At 40.0% G+C, this 17,994-nt stretch overlaps 1 protein-coding gene across 1 annotated transcript; it reads left to right on the forward strand.

The window, feature by feature from the left end:
• Positions 1 to 5,270: 5,270 nt before the first annotated feature.
• pwwp2a (PWWP domain containing 2A) lies at positions 5,271 to 17,721 on the forward strand. Its single transcript, XM_053648526.1, has 2 exons — positions 5,271 to 7,806; positions 11,715 to 17,721. The coding sequence occupies exons 1-2, from the start codon at positions 6,776 to 6,778 to the stop codon at positions 13,579 to 13,581; spliced, it is 2,898 nt and encodes a 965-aa protein (XP_053504501.1). The 5' UTR covers positions 5,271 to 6,775; the 3' UTR covers positions 13,582 to 17,721.
• Positions 17,722 to 17,994: the final 273 nt, after the last annotated feature.

The following is a 17,994-nucleotide window of genomic DNA, read 5'->3' on the forward strand; positions in this document are numbered from 1 at the left end:
ACACAAAGTGCTAGATTTGAGTGCAGACAGTAATCATGAAGGATAAGCTATTCTGAATAAGTGAGTTTGAGTTTGACTTTAAATTGGGATAACAAGTCTGAATTGCCGATGTTAACTGGGAGAGAATTCCAAAGGTGAGGAGCAGCACGACTTATATCAGAATATTATCCTAAACAAGTCTTATAGAGGCAAGGGTGGAAACTGAACAAAAAAAATACAGTACTTAAATGAAGAACAAATAAAAGCATCAAAATCTTACTCAATTAAAAGTGGAAGTATACAACCAAAATGTACTTGAGTGAAATTAGAAACGTTGCTACTTCTAAATGTACTCAGGTACTCAATATTAAAAAGTAAATGTATTTAACAGACAAAGTTATATTAATGACATGTTTTCATGTGAATAAACCTTGCAAAATTATTTATCTAAAACTGTTAGAAGATGATTTTCATTTTTAAAGTAACTACACTCTATTGACAGTAGACATCATTCAATTAGTAAATAACCAATATTAGGTCTTCAGCTAATTGTCACCGAATTCAAATTTTATTTTTAAATCTTTGCACTTAAGATATTATGAGTAAAACGGTCCATTCTGAACATTTCAGAACGTAGTTTGGTAAAATGGAAAAATACAGGTCACAGTTTATGCATGACCCACAGGTCAGTGCCCTTACCACATTAAACTCAATGCCAGTGGTTCATGGATTACAACTTTAATTGCAACATAGCTTCAGTTTATTTAAGGGATATAAATTTGTCTCTTCCTTCTTTATGCCACTGATGTGATGAGGATACAGTTTATTCAACCCCCATTGCAAATTATATTTATTATCAAAATTTAAAGACTTTCAGCTGTTTGCAATGAACAAATCAATCAAAAGCAATTGAAATAGTTCAACACAACAAATGCTTCAAGTTGTTTCCCAGAATTCAACTGAAAATTCAACTTATAATGACTTCTCCAGTTTCAAAATTATTTAACCCCCTGAATAGAATCCCTCACAACAGCACAAATATGCAAAACATCTGTTGTCTCAAGCAAACTTGATGCAACTAATCAAGGGCTTCATTAGTCGCACCATGTGTGCTTGTGCTGGAACACATGAAATACCTGAACTGGCTATGGGCAGAAAATTTTTTAAGTACCTGTACAGAGCAGAAAAAGGAAGCTATTAGTGGCTGTGACCAGATTTCTGAGAAGGCAGGTTGTGAAAAACCCTTGAGTGACTGCATAAACTTGCAGCAAGACATAGTGGCAACAGGCACTGAGGTTTCAGTGAGCACAGTATGGCACATACTAAACACACAAGGTTTCCATGCCAGATCTCCAAGAGCTCAACATCACTACTGAACCAAAAGCACAAGAAAATTCTGCTTAAAATCATATAAATAAGCCACAGAAATTTTGGGATTCTGTTCTGTGGACCGATGAAACAAAACTGGAACTTTTCGGCATGATGAATCAGTGGTATGTCTGGAGAAAGAAGAATGAAGAAAGAACACTATGTCCACAGTCAAGCATGATGGTGGCTCGGTGATGCTCTGGGGCTGCTTTACATCCTCTGGCACTGGAAACCTGCAGTGTGTGGAAGGCGAGATGGATTCATTGGAGAAATCCTAGTAGAAAATGTCATGCCATCTGTGAGGAAGCTGAAGTCAATTCCACCAAGGCTTGGTTGCTGAGGAAGTCCTTGAAGATTCTACAGGGCGATCACAGTCTCCTGACTTGAACCCTATAGAAAATCGCTGGTGGGATTTGAAGAAGGTGGTTGCAGCACACAAACCCAAGAATATTACTGAACTGGTGGCCATTACTCATGAGGAATGGGCTAAGATGCCTCAGGAATGCTTCCAGAAGCTGGTGTCTGGCTATGCATCTCGTTTGCAGCAGGTCATAACAGCAAAAGGGTGCTCTACTAAGTACTAAATATGCTTGCCATGAAGGGGTTGAATAATTTTGAAACTGGAGAAATCATTATAAGTTGCATTTTCAGTCGAATTTGGGGAAACCACTAGTAGCATTCTTGTGTTGAACTATTTCAATTGATTTTGTTTGATTTTTTCATTGAAAACATCTGAAAGTCTGTAAATATTGACAATAAACCTGATTTACAATGGGGTGGAAAAATTTTGATTATAACTGTAAATAAATAGAGCATAAACATGCTACAGGTTCTGCAGCATCCTCTGAATGTCTACATTCATCTACCCTTAGATAAAACAGATGTTTAGTAAGAGGCAACTGTATGCCTATTCTGTACAGTGAAAATTAAGGGGACATTGATCAACAGATATTATCAGATATTATTAATGTTAGATTTCCATGTATCTCAGGAATCTCAGATTATGCCTTTCAGATCTTCCGTCATGCCTTTCAACCTGTTCTACAATTACTTCTATTAACTTTTAGTTCTGTGCTTAGAAAGTGTGGTTCTCCTCAGAGCGTTTCAGATCGATCTGGGGAGCCTAAATGAACACACACTAACACATGCATGCTCAAATAGACATCCGAGTTTATTCATGCAAACCAAGAGTATTTATACACATTGATAAGAAGCAGTGCATGGACGGTTTCTACTGGTGCAGGGGCCAGACAGATTTAGACAAAACACACAGCACCCAGGGTCATACTACAAAATAAGTCTACTATAATAAAGATGGCAGGTGATCAGCTTATTCAAAGAGGTAATTAAATGTGTACATTCATCATAGGTATTTGATAGCAGTTCATAATATAAGAGAGTACATGATAAGAGAATTTCCTTTCGATGAGATATTATCTTTTGCAAGTGCGCCTAGTTGGCTGGAACTAAAATACTGGCTCTTTTTGGATAATATTGGGCACCCTTGGTTGAAGCAAAATATCCTACTTGAAGCAACATGATATTCTGTTTATACAAAGCAAACAGTAGTGAGCTAACTGGCTAACTTTAGCTAGCTGGCTAAAAGACTGTGAATGCAAACTGGATCAGAAACCATAATACACAGATCAGGTAACAAAATGCACAGTGACCACAGATTGGATGATAAGAATACACACACCAGAAGTGACCAAGAGTATGTTTTGTACTTCACTCTATGTTTTAGCTAGCTAGGTGCCATTAGCTGGCTAGCTCTTAGCCCTGTTTAGTGTACTGTCAAACAAGGCCCTGCACAGAGAGAGTACAATTATACAGCATCTTACCTTTAACAAAAGCTTATATTTTAGATAGATAGCTACATTAGCTGGCTAGCTTGATTTTTGTGCTGTATTCTGCAGAACATGAATGAGGGCATGTTGCACAAACAGAGCTAAGGAATGAGAACAGAGCTGACTGTGTGACCAGCGAGAGAGCTTTCGCTTTTTAGTACTCAGTAACTGTAAATCACAATGATGTGTCCAATATTTTTTTTATTCTCATAACACTTCTGTAATACTGAGGACATACCCATAAAGACAGGTGATACTTACATCCTCAGGGCCTCAAATAGTTGGGCCCTATCACTACTGTACTAAATAGTATATCAGTACAACACTACAGAAATTATTTAGTGCATAATATTTCATTTAGGATGCAGCCTTGAATTCTTCTTGAATGTGTATTACCAGAGACTGTTTGAATAGAGAGAGTTGTCTATCTCTGAGATTCTGTCTGCACTTGAGAAAAGAGTCAGTCAGTTTGTTGGATACGATGTTACTTGGAAATCCTTGGCTTATCAATTTCTTTCACTGATGCCTGCATAAATATAGGGGGCACTTTGTGCTGCAGGACGCATTAATTTTTTTGTGTTATTTGAGCCAAAAATTACCCAATTTGGGCAGATTTTACCATCCATTTCATTGTTTAAAAGGTCATATTGTCAATCTGTTTTGTGAACATGTCTTTCACCATTCAAGTAGATAGCAGCCTGGAATGCAAAATTTGCTTTAATCTTCCCCATGATTGTGGTTGTGTGTACTAAACCAGAATGAGCGATTAAAGGCTCAGGAAACCTTTGCAGGTGTTTTGATTTAATTAGCTGATTAGAGCTTTTCTCAGGTGAAAATTTCTGTATTATAAATTCTTCATTCTGATATTTTCAGATACTGGATTTTTGATTTCATGAGCTGTAAGTCGTAATCATCAAGATTAAAACAAAAAAGGCTTGAAATATTTCACTTTGTGTAATGAATCTAAAATATATGAAAGTTCCACTTTTTAAAATAAATTATTTTTAGCCTGTATTGTGTGTGTATGTGTGTGTGTGTGTGTGTGTGTGTGTATATATATATATATATATATATATATATATATACGTATATATTGTATATGTATATATTGTATTTATATATTCTTCCAACCATGCTAGTATGATATGTTTTCAAATGTCACTGTGGATATGGGTTTAGTAGAATATCACCTCATTTATGACCTAAAAGTCATTGACCCCATTGTATTTTGAGTGACATAAAAAGTCTCCTCAGGTTGTGCCAAAACCCATGAAACAGCACCTGTGACCAAGGTTACATTAAGTTACAACATGGCTATTTAACCACTGACCTTGACAGGTCTGTTCTTAAGATTAGATCAGTTCACTGACTATAAACTATAGTGGAACATAAACTTTTACAATACTGTCATACAAAGTGTCCCTTAAGGTTTGACAATAAATGTGCTGTGATGAAACCTGCTGTGAGGACAAATCACTTAAGTAAATGTCACAGGTTAATTTTTTTATTAGCTTGGTGAACATTTAGTATCAGACGTTACCTAGTTCTTCTGTAAGTACTGTGCTGTGAAGTCAAGAAAACTCAAGAAAGTCAAGAAGTCAAGAAAGTGTGGAACACTAAATAAGTTATTTTTCCCTATTGTATAACAAATGTAAACTAAGTGTAAAAAAATAATATTTTTATACTATTATTAATTATTTGTTAAATTGCAATTTGCTAAATAAGCTATCAATACACTGTGCTAAATTCTTGTGCATTAGTAAAAAATATGCAAATCTTGAGCTTGCACTTTCTTTCTCTCTCTCTCTCTCTCTCTCTCTCTCACACACACACACACACACACACACACACACACACACACACACACACACATTCTCTCTGTGTTTTACCACAAAACTGATGGAGCAGACGGAAATATGCATAACACAGAACCTGATGTACCTGTGTGAACACAGAGAATCTATTCCGCTCATCAGGGTCATGATGTTAAGAATTTGAAAGAATGGTGAAAGAGATAGGATCTTGTAAAACAAAATGTTCTTAATTTTAATGAGTAAAGATACATAGAGAAACATAATAAGAAAATGTGTTGCTATTAGAAGCAACCTGCACTGGACCACTTGAGATGGAATGACTCACAGTGATGTTTTAATAGGAGAAAAAAAGTCAATAATCTCGGATTGTTAAGGGATAAAGACCAGGTTTTGCTGTTAGTTTCTAAAAACAAAAGGTAAGAGTTTCTTTTCTCACTCACCGTTTTCCAGCTTAGTTCAATGTAGAAGTAGTGGAGAGAGCAAAAGTTGCATTCAAAGTTCCTCATGTTCGCCACTGGATTCAGCAAATAGTTAACGAATAAATACAACATATATACAACACAGTTTATTGGATAGTAGTGTAACAGACACTTTCAACACTAATCCACTAATAGCAAGTACAACAGTCATGCTGATGCCTCTGTCTTATACTATATATTATACAGAATATCAAATAATTTTTTCCCTTTTCTTGTTTTACTGAATTGCAACTTTGGTGTCAAGGTAATTTGGTAATCTGTTAATTTGATTCACAAGCAGAGTAGTTAACGAATGCCTAAATCAGTGGTTCTCAAAGTGAGGTCCATGAAGTGTAGCCAGATGTTCCATGATTTTTTGAAATTTGGATACAACAGTATGGGGGCATGGTGGCTTAGTGGTTCACATGTTCTCCTCGCACCTCTGGGGTTGGGTGTTCGACTCCCGCCTCTGCCCTTTGTGCGTGGAGATTGCATGTTCTCCCCATGCTTTGGAGGTTTCCTCCGGGTACTCCGGTTTCCGCCCCCAGTCAAGAGACATGCATTGTAGTAAATTGACATTTCCAAATTTTCCATATTGTGTGAGTGTGTGCACGATTGTGCTCTGTGATGTGTTGGGACCCCATCCAGGGTGTGCCCCGAGTTCCATAGTATAGGCTCCAGACATCCCCAGCGTCCCTATGTAGGATAAGCGATATGTAAAATGGATGGATGGTTACAGCAGTGGAAACACATTATACCACTTTTATCAAAGTCTGTTTGACTGGTCACTTGAATTGACATTAATAACCCCAGAACAACAACAAAAAGGTTGGCCTAAATATTGTCAACTTGGACCTAATGCTGGCAGTGGAAGCTTCCGGAATAGAAAGCGCTATGGCTCTGATAAATAGACTGAATATTATGGTACATTTAAATATTGTTCATAAAATATATTTGTGTTGAGGGGGTTTCAAAAATTATGTTACAGTTAAAGGACTCCCTAGCTATACAAAAAAAAAGTTTGAGAACCACTGCTGCAAAGGGTCCAGTACGCTCGCAACTCAACATTGCCCCTTGTGGCGTCAAACTTGTCCTTTTTTTTTTTTTTGTAAGCAAAGCAATATTGACAAAATAGAAGCCAATCACAATAGCGTTTCCAGGACTTCCATTTGAATGGCAGTAATTTGAGCCACTCAATGACAGACTCGCGCCACACTAACCAATAGCGAGTGCGCTTAGTTCCTCGGTGGGCGGGATCTCTGCTTATCAGTAGGAGAGGGCCAAGTAGTAGTTGCAAAGCGGAAAGAAAATGGCGGCCGTGGCTGCGGAGCCAGGAGCTGCTGCTGCATCAACAACAACAGTGGGGGACGGGCTCGAGTACGAAGCGGAGCCTGGTGAGCATGTGGCCGGCTTAGAGCCCGACTCGGCAGCGGGCTTCGTCTCAAAAATGGAGCTGTGTCACCAGGCTGAGAGTGTGGATGCAGCTCAGGAATGCAGTCAGGTCCGAATGGAAATGAGAAGGCCGGACCTGCGAGTCGCGGGAAAAGCGCTCCGTGTGCACGCAGAGGATGGACACAGCGACACGTACGAGCGCGTGCTCACGGACTGTATGCATAACGACACTGAGGTTGCAGAGGAGCGCCTGAAAGAGTCGTTTTCTCCAAACGCGCCGGCTGCTCATAACGAGGTCAGTCCACATGAGTCCATCGCCTGCTTTCCGCCCTGCTCCGGTTCAGGTCATGATCCCTCCACCGTTTTCTCGCATTCTGTCCCCGCTCGAGCCGTTCTTGAAACAGAGACTGTGACTGAAACAGACGAACCAGCCCACAGTAATCTGGAATCCGTGTGCCCTGCTGATCTGGAGCATGATTTCCTAGGATCAGAGACAGTCTCGGAGCCCGAAGCTGCATGTGATGCTCCTTGCTCCGACTTCAGACCTGCAGAGGATGCTTTCCATGAACGCCCTCAGTCTCCCAAGTCGCAGTCCACTTCATCAGAAGAGACGTCGTTTAGAGAATCGGTAGCACAGAGTTGCACAAGTGACTCTTCTAACATCTCCAGTAAGGACTCTGTCCAATTTCCAGCAGAGATCGAGCATCCTCACACCTCCTCAGAACCGGAGGATGAGAGTTTAGTGGGGTGTGACTCGGGTGTCGGCGCAGAGTCTGAGCAGAAACTGTGTGCAGAAACTGTGGACAGACCGCCCGAGGCGATCTGCGGACTCGTACCTGGTTCCGAGGTTCGGGTCTCACTGGATCACATCATCGACGATGCACTTGTTGTGTCGTTTCGTTTAGGCGAGAAGATCTTCTCCGGGGTTCTCATGGACCTTTCCAAAAGGTAAACACCTGCTTTGCATTGGTGCAAGGAATTAAAACCTGATAATGGCTTGTGTTTCTTCTCTGCTCAGTCCTGAGTGGCATTGTCAGAAATCTTTGTTTACCTTATGGGGTGGTCTGAATGAAGCCCCACCCTCTACACATGGCACCATTACACAATTTAAAAAGGATCTGTACAGTTCTGCTCTATTAATCACACAATCACTGCATAATACAACTACTAGAAGTCCTTATGTATAGGAATGCACCAATCTGGTACTTAGTATTGATATCATGGTCAATATTAACCTGAAATGCTGTAACAGATGTGAAGATGTGTTGATTGACACGCTACAGATCATGCACAAACTGTCTTAAAGCACATGTTCTTTATGCATGCTATGGTTTTTTTTATGACTAAGAAACCCAGAAGCTTATGAGGATGTCTGGATCAGTATCAGGTAGCATATAACATTTCAAGATTGAGATATTTGATATTAATATATTTAAAGATGGAAGAAAAAAAAAATTTCCTTACTTATATTTAAAGTTCGATACACAATCTCAGGTTTATGTTGAAGTTATGGACTAACTATTTTTGTACTATTATTCCTCATAGCATGCTAAATAAAAGGTTTTGTGTAAAACAGAAATCCCAATTTCTACATTTAAAAGCAATTTAAATGTGCTATAACATCAGTAAGGGGTGTGTGTGTGTGATATCGAGTTTCAAAATGGCAGAACTGGTCACTAAACATAAATGTGCAGTCGCTTTATGAATAGCTATATCGGTTAGTCCTAGATATTGATATTTAAGTGAAATCCAGTTGGTGGGCTATGTGCAGAAACGAGCACCACATGCTTAGAAAACATTTAAATCTGGACACCTAAAGGTGTCCGAAGGATCACTTGAAAGTTCTGTGGCAAACGACAGTGGGTTTGTTTCCCTTCACAGTTCCTTGTAGAATCCTTTTTGGAAGCTTAAATATCCGTAACTCTCCAAAGACCCCTGAGAATGGTACTTTTTATGTAACAGTGTATCTCCAGCTACACCCAGAGTCAGTTTGGGTTTTATCATTTAGTATAGAACATTTTTCACATGAATAAGATTACACTGTCTCACATCAGCAGCAATTTTTTTTTTTTTGCTCAAATAGCTCTACGCTGGTTGCCTGTGAACGTTCTTATCTTTAGTTTACTGCCAAAGTTTCACTAGTAGCCTCAGGACAGTCCATTATTGACATAAAACAACAATATCTGTCCATGCTACAGAACATATACAAAACCATTAATCCGGCCACAATCAGAAGTATTTCCACAAAAACGTAAACATTTTGGATGGATGTGTGAGTGTGTGTGTATAAAATGTGTATATAAAATGCATTGAGCCAAAAACGGTGCTTTGCTCTTCACAGTTTCTGATGCCTAAATGGTGAAGACACTGCTGACCTGTTTTGGGTAAATCAAAAACTTCAGCCCTGGAGCAAGCAATGTTTTTCCAATAATCAACTGTCCAGTTTTGGTGAGCCCGTGCCCACTGTAGCCTCACACACTGTTTTTGGCTGACAGGCGTGGAATCCGATATGGTCTTTTCCTGTAGCCCACCCACCTCAATAATTGACATGTTGAGATGATCATTCTGAGATCCGTTTCTGCTTATCACGGATTTAACGAGTGGTTATTTAAGTTTCCTTAGTCGTTCTGTAAGTTCTAACCAGTCATTCCATTCCAAAAACAAGTCCCCGCCCCCAAATTCTGTTTGATATAAAGATTAACCCAAGCCTTTGACCTGGTATTGGCATGCTTTTATGCATTGTGCTTCTGCCACAATTTTAACTAATTGGGTAATTGCATGAATGAGTAGGGGTGCTGGTGTTCCTATTAAAGTGGCTGGTGATTGTAGGTCAATAGTTAATATACACTGTTACAGATATTAGATCTGAGTAGCAGATGATACCCAATACTTCTTTGATACAGTCTTCCCCCTCATATTTTTTATATATATATATATATATATATATGTGTGTGTGTGTGTGTGTGTGTGTGTGTGAGGAAAGTCACATTTCAAATATGAATGCACTTCGAATGAAAATGAAAAGCCTGCCTGTTTTAATTAGCATAAAAGGAAGAAAATTGTCAGTAAATCTGTTACATGTTCATAATATGTCTAAAGAATACGTCGTTGGATTAGATACGTGAAATTCTTTACCAGTCTAGCACTGCATGCCGATGTCCGTGTGAAACTGAACACTCCTCTGTGTTTTAGAATATTGGCACTGGATATGAAATGTCACTTCTTTACAGAGGGTTCTGTCGTGTTCTAGCCGTCTGTCGTTCTTTTTAAAAAAAAAACAGTGCCTGGCCAAACAGTTTCCTCCAGCTCTGATAAGACATGCCATATGGCCTCCCAAGTTACAAGCAGAGAGTGTATAGTAATATGGTACCTACTGTTCCAGTTATAGTTGTACATTATTTGATGACATTATTGCTCTTTATTCTCTGCTTTGTTACTCAGGAGCAAATGTACACTTCTAAATGTACAGGGTTTTCCTGTCAAGAGTGTTTTATCTGATTTGACGCAACATTGACCTGGTAATTGATCAATGAATAGGTTTCCTTTTCATAAGTGGATAAAAGTGATTAATATACAGTGTACTCATGATTATTTTGGCTCACCACACCCTGTTAGTGTGCTAGGAAGTTTCTAGCACTCAGCCCAAACCGTTCTGTATCGTAGCTTTTGAAATGATGCTCCGACCATATTTAGTCAGACTTCATGTAAAAACTGTAATGAATTTTCCTGGATACACAACTGCACTATTTGACCATGTAGTATTAGCACATTTATAGAAGGGATTTATTTATAATTATACTATCCGGTGACACCCAGGTGAGGATGGATTCCCTTTTGAGTCTGGTTCCTCTCATGGTTTCTTCCTCATATCGTCTCAGGGAGTTTTTCCTCGCCACCGTCGCCTCTGGCTTGCTCATGATGGACAAATTCATACATTTAAAATCTATATTCTGAATTTATATATTATGTAAAGCTGCTTTGTCCATGGTTAAAAGCGCTATACTATTAAAATTGAATTGAATAGTCACAAGCAAGTCGGAGGTGACCACCTTTTGCATTTTGGCCTTGGTTCCCGTTAGATTTGTTAGATCATCACATCTTGAAAAAGAACTGGATCTTTTGATTCCTTCCTAGAAAGCATTGAAGGCAAGCTATTATGTTTTATTCATTTTCTTTTGATGCAGACTATAATTTAGTCTCCTTTAGTCCCAGACATATGAAATGTGAAGTTTTCACTTTCTCTTTCTACCAGACTCTTTATTTCTGCAAGGCAAGGGCAAAAAAAAACAAGGGCATTACAGAATTTCATTACACAAATAAAATGGTGTGACCTAGATGGTACTGATTACATGAGCCGACAACATGCATAACAGAACAAAAACAGACATGATTAACTTTGTTTTTAAAAGCAAAATCTTTTGATCTTTTGTTGTTTGGGGGACTTAGGGAGGATTTTAAATTTTGTTTAGTTTTTCAGTATTTGAACATCAGAAGCAATAAATGATCCACATAGACACCGAGAGGATTTCCTAGACCAAACGGGGTTTGTAATGTATTTATAACAAGCCATAAAGGTGCATTCCACAAACACGTGAATGAATTAAATAGCAGTGAAAATTCTGTAGGTATTAGATGTCATGAGTCTGTGTGAGTTTGTACGAGTTTATGCTGCTTGCAGCCACTGTGATCTGAATGAAACTGATTGCTGCAATCATAGTATATAAGATGTGTAAATATTTCAAATGGTAAACAAGAAGCCTGAGATTTCTCTGAGATGTTCAGGATGTAAATGAGGAAAAAAATGTATGCTTCATTCACTTTTTAACTGTTTACCTGTTTCCATTCTCTGTCCTCAGATTTGGACCCTATGGAATTCCAATAACTGTGTTTCCCAAGAGAGAGTACAAGGACAAACCAGAATCTATGCAGCTTAAGACGGAGGCATTCCAGTCAGAGAATGAGAAGGGAGTCGCTCAAGGAACTCCTGACATCCTTTCAGAGGAACCTGTGCAGGGGCCTTCAGTGGCTCAACCCAGTCCTAACCCTGAGCCCAAACCATGGACCGTAAAACCACCCCCTTTGTTTCAGGAGGGGGCTCCTTACCCGCCTCCGCTGTTCATCAGGGACACTTACAACCAGTCGTTACCTCAGCCTCCACCTCGTAAGATCAAAAGGCCGAAGCGCAGATTATACAGAGAGGAGCCCACCTCCATTATGAATGCCATCAAGCTTCGACCAAGACAAGTACTGTGTGATAAATGCAAAGGGGCTGTGGTACAAGGGGAGAAGCGTGAAACTCGCAGAGGCCCTATATCAGACTGCCGGAGTGATGATGCAAAGCGTCGGCGCAATGAGAGCACAGCTCCGGGTGCTGGGAAGCGGCCTCGTAACGATGCGCGCTCAGAGGACAGGAGCCGCTTGGCTGATTTGCCCAAGCGGCAAGCTGCAGCGATACGGGTCACTTCTTCGACCCCATCCAGTCTGGGCCAGAGCCAAGTAAAAGGAACAGCTGCAGGGAGCCGAGTGATTAAAGGAGTGTCCGCCACAGCACCGGCCTCAGCCAATTCCCGAGTCCAACTCAGTGCCAAGAAAGTGCTGCAGAGCAAAAACGTTGACCACTCGAAGGCACGGGAAGTGCTGAAGATGGCCAAAGCACAGAAGAGGCAGAGCGATTCTGTCACTGGCGGCAGCGGTAACACAAAGGCCATGACGAGGGCTGCAGCTCTTCAAGAGGCCCACCAGAAGGTCCACTTCACCCGACGACTGCAGCAGATCAGTGGAGGAGGACCAGGCATGTCCAACCCGCTGCCACCCAGGATGCGCATCAAGCCTCAAAGGTACCGTAATGAAGAAAATGATTCTTCCTCATGTAAGCCACCTTGCTTGGAGAAAGTGCCGGGAGGAGGGCGTTTAACGCTGCCTAAGCTAGCTGCTCCTCGCTGCACCTCCACACGCTCTGCAGGCCAGGCCACTGCCGCTGCAGAGCCTCAGGGTCCAGACGGTGAGTTGGCACGACCCAAATCCCAACCGATCTCCCAGTCACCTTCGGACCACAGCAAACCGCAGCCTGAGTCAGAGGAACAGGGGCAGGAGATGCACGGGAGCAAGGCTGGCAACCTGGTGGTATACATGACCCTGAAACCCAGGCAGCCCGATTCCTCTAGCACCTCCATGTGCAGCGTCGATAGTGCAGATGACTTAAAGTCATCAAACTCTGAGTGTAGCTCGACTGAGACCCTTGACTTCCCTCCTCCTGGCGATTTTCGATCTGCCTCTGCCCCTGGCACATCTTCCACTTTCATCTCTGCCTCTTCCTCTGCTCCCAAGGATTCAAAAAAGCGCAGTAAATCCCTCAAAGCTGCAGTTTTTTCCAAAAATGTCTCAAAGTGTGTTGCTCTGGATGGCAGGACGATTTGCGTAGGGGACATTGTGTGGGCTAAAATCCTTGGCTTCCCATGGTGGCCTGCCCGCATCTTAGCTATCACAGTGAGCCGCAAAGATAATGGGCTGTTAGTCAGGCAGGAGGCCCGCGTCTCCTGGTTTGGGTCGCCTACCACTTCCTTCCTGGCAATTACTCAGCTGGCCCCCTTTCTAGAAAACTTCCAGTCTCGCTTTGACAAGAAGAGAAAGGGTCTGTACCGTAAAGCCATCACAGAGGCTGCCAAGGCAGCCAAACAGCTCACTCCTGAGGTTCGCGCCTTGCTAACTCAGTTTGAGACGTGAGTCTGTGTGCCTTTGAAAGGTAGGCAAAGCAGGCACCGCTTTTGCCCCATACCCCTTTCAGAAAAGAAAGAATACAAACTCTTCACCCCTTACCGTACCCAGCCACCTTGCCAGAGAGAAGCCCAAAAAGTGTCAGGCCAGTCAACCAGGACTCATTTATTTTCATTGGAAAAGCAGAAATTAGGGGGTCTTGGGGAGCTGAATGTTGTTGGAAGTTGACTGAGATGCTGATTAATGAGAATGATGATAATGATAGGAAATGGTTGTCATGATTCATGTGATGAAATATTCTCATGTATAATTTAACTTTTTTTTGAGCCCATATGCCATATTGAATCTATCATTTGATATTTTCATGTCAGTACATTACTGTATTAGTGCATAATTAATCATTTTTCTTCCCAGATCAATCACTTGCTCAAACCTCTAGTGTCATATAGTAAAAGAATCAGTCAGTGGAAGAAATTTGTATTATTTTTTAATTATAATTAATGTTATTATTCCTAATCTTTTAAATAGTATTTATTGAATTGGACTTGCTTTAGACAGGATAAATTGTTCTATAGCTAAAAGGACGTTTCAGGGAGATGTGAATATCGGTCCAGATGCAGACGGATTAAAGGCATTTCTGTCGTTACTAGTTTATAGTTTTTTTTTTTTGGTGGTATGTAGAACAGAGGTGCTGTGGGCTTTGTTGGGAACAGTTTAGTGTTCATGAGGAGTTCAGACCACTCCACTAGATGTCTCTTACTGTACTCTAACACTCGCTGTAAAACGGAACAACACATAAGAAAGACAGTAAAATGTGAAAAAGGACCCTGGTGGGTACAAAGTCTCTAACTCAGGTAGACGAAGAGACTTGCCTGGTGCTGCTCCTCCTTTACAATCAGACTTAATCAGATGCTGGATCCTCGGTCTGAGGAGAAGAGAGGAGTCTTGACCTGGGTGTGGTTCTTGGCCAGCCTTGGCTTCGCAGGCAGTTTAGCTGAGTTTTTGTTGGAGGTGTGTACAAGCCAAAGCCACCTCAAATGCCAGAGAGCGGTGTGAGCAGAGGCCCTGTTCATCTCTTAGCAGATAAAACCAGAAGCAGACATGCCAGCCGAACTGAGCAGCCATGATTCCCACCCTCACAGCTGCAACTGCTTGCTTCACTTGTCCATCTTCTCACCCACTTCTCTCTCTTCTCCATTTGTCACCACGTCACATCTTTCTCTCCTACCTTTCCCATGTGTTCATCTTCCACTACATATATAGATATATATCTGGTTTTATCTCATATATTCCTGTTCCCTCATTCTTGTGGTGTTCTAGTTTCTTTTGGTTTAATCGTTGTTTATCACCGTGCTTCTTCATGAGCACACTTTGTTACAATCGAGCATTAAAATTCAAGCTGCGTTACACCGTTAAGAGAAGACTGTTATTAAAATGTCTTTCCGAAAATTAGAGCACTGAAGCACAAGACAGCAGTTCTGATAAGTAAATATAATATGTTTAACCATAATTATGCGTTAAAGCTTCTTTAAGGAAGAAAAAAAAACGTGTTTGCTTAGTAGTTCAATGATTTATCTGATTCTAGTGTTTTGTGTCTCGGAGGAATTTTTTTAAATGGTGTTTATTTGTTGTGCCCAAACTTTATTTTTGTGACATCTCACTTCTTTTGGATCACAGGGCTGAACATGTGGGATACACGTGTGTGTGTGTGTGTGAGTGTGAGTGTGTGTATGTGTGTGTGTGTGTGTGTGTGTGTGTGTGTGAGAGAGTGTGAGTATGTGTGTATATATACATATATACATACATACAGTATTTTATTTAGCATGTATTTTACCAGGTGATTTGGGTGAGGAAATGGTATACTGAGAACATGAGAACATTTCGTACCTGAGAACAAATGGTTGGAAATGTGTATGAAGCAAGTGAGAGTTATGTTAAGAGAAAATGCAGTTTCTCTGTGTCCATGTTTGTCCTTCACTTGCATTAGCATTCTTAACTGTATTTTTTTTTTTCCACCTGAGAAGGGATTTACTGTAAAAGAGCCTGGTCTTCGCAAGTACGACAGTCACGTAGGCATAGATCAGGAACTTGAGATAAGATAAAATAAAAAACCCCAAAACAACAAAACACTTTGCTTGGTAGACCACACTGACTGACTGACGTTTATTTGTCAAAAGCAGAGCAAAATGGTATTTATTTTTGGTGGTTGGCTTTGTTTCATTTCGTTCTCTTTATTTTTTACATTTATTATTTCTATCTGTTTGCAGGTCAGAGAATGCTGTAAAACAATTGAAAAAAAATTACAGTGGAAGATATTGTGTACATGTTTTCTGATGTTTTAAGAGTATATAAATAAAATGTGAACTTCAAGAATTTTACCTAGTTGTCTTTTTTTTTTGTATCTTCCCTGACTAATGCATTTCATCTAAAATTCCTAAACCATAACTGAGATTAGCTAGCACTCTGTAACACTTACCCAAAAAAGCATTACCAAAAAACAAAAAGCTGGTCCTTTTTGTTGAACCTCAGAATAATGTAACAGAGCTGTTATTAGGAATAAAAACACAGTGCTTCAATATTGGCACAAAGAAAAGGTTATTTTCTCACCTGCAAACAGATGAGTGAAGGTTAGAATTAGAAGATGACGTTACGTTTATTCACGTTTCACATTTCTACAATAGTTAATGTATTTTGTAAAAACCAAATTATTTTAGCCTTTTGAATCTGCTTTGAAATTTTCATGTCAGTTTGCAGTTTATAAGATCACATGTTGCTGATCTGGAAGACTGGAATAGTTCAAGTTTATTAATCGTTATAGGCATTATCAGGATGGTGTCACAAATATGTGTGGTGCCCTGGGAAAACCTTTCACACAGTGCAATGAGATATTGGGTAATCTCTCTCGCTCTCTCTCTCTCTCACATAAATATATATATATATAAAAGTTCTACAAGCTTTTCTGAACTAAATTAGCACGTCACATTATGCGCATAAGACCACCAAACTTGCAGCTAAAGAATTTGTATTCAGTGTGCGATTTGATTTATTTATTTAGGTCTGCAGCAGCAAAATCAGACCGAAAATCATAGTGTAATCCCTGCTTTAGTTTAGATTGGCTGTTTTTTTTTTTTGTTTTGTTTTTTTAAACCAAGCATTTGTCAAATTGGCTCCTTATATCATATTTATGATATGTATGACGTGTATCAGTCCCTCCAGGATTTTGCGATTTTGAAATGAATGCAAAATCAAGCAATCTCTGCAATATTTGGAGCAGCTTGCAATTTTTTTGCAGGTTTTTACGGACTTGGGCCAAGACGCATCATGTGATGTCATCACAGCACGCGTTCAGTTATAGCCCTCTTCGGTTCACATGCATCAAACATGAGTACAGTTAAAAGGTCTCATTTACCAACAAACGTCACTGTGAAAGATTGTGCAAAACAATTTCCTGCGATTGCAATTTCACCAATTCAAGTAGTTTTCCAGAAAAACTCCACAAATCGCAGATTTTGGTGGGGGAAAAAGCAGCAAAATCAAACATTTTAGGCCGTAGCAATCACAAGTGAATGTGTGCGGACTGAGACTTATATAATTATGATTTCTTAAGCTTGAAGTGATAAAGCATGTCAGAATGTCTGCTAGACTTCAGCTGCAGCGACATCCCATGGGTTTTGCAGACCGCCACAAGGGTATTCACCGTTGTGCCCTGCCTATAGCATATGTCTAAAATTGTGTGTGTGTATTAGTATAAAATTCCAAGCATGTAAATCTTTCCGTCCGGATCATTCCAGACTCAAATTCTGCATGCTTTTCATCTTCTTTTAGTCATTCTGTCGATCTTGGCTTGAGTACAGTGAACCAGGGTTATTAAGGTTTTTAAGCCGCTATGGTAGACAGTACAAAGCAAATCTGTGGCAAAACTTTAACTGTTGTTTACCAAGTTTAACACTTACCTGTCTGAGCAGAACAGATTCCTGTGTCTAAATTCAACTGTTAATAACTCCATGTCTAAATTCAGAGTTATCTTATACCCATTTTAATGATATTTTGTGCTGGTCATTTCCACATCGTTTTGTTTTTTTGCATTCATGAGATTCAGTGCTTGTGTATTTCATGAAATGAACCTGCAGCGTGGCTTCTCTAAGATGTCTTCAGGGTGAAGGTCTGACCTGTCATTCTCTTTGCTTTTTTTCAGTGCTGCGACACTGAAGGGATGCTGATTGGTCCATTACCCAGGACACTGCCATTGGTCAAGAGCCAACAGGATGGGAGGAGCCGTCCTCACAGAGAGAACCAGGTGTAATGGAGAAATTATTTTTATTTAAGAATAATTATATATTTATAATAATGAATTTAAGACTGTCCACCTCCTGCTCAATCAATCATGCTGATCCTGCTCGATGTTTTGGTTTTTTTTGGCTC

The sequence above is a fragment of the Ictalurus furcatus genome, chromosome 18 (genome assembly GCF_023375685.1).
Source record: "Ictalurus furcatus strain D&B chromosome 18, Billie_1.0, whole genome shotgun sequence".
NCBI lineage: Eukaryota > Metazoa > Chordata > Actinopteri > Siluriformes > Ictaluridae > Ictalurus > Ictalurus furcatus.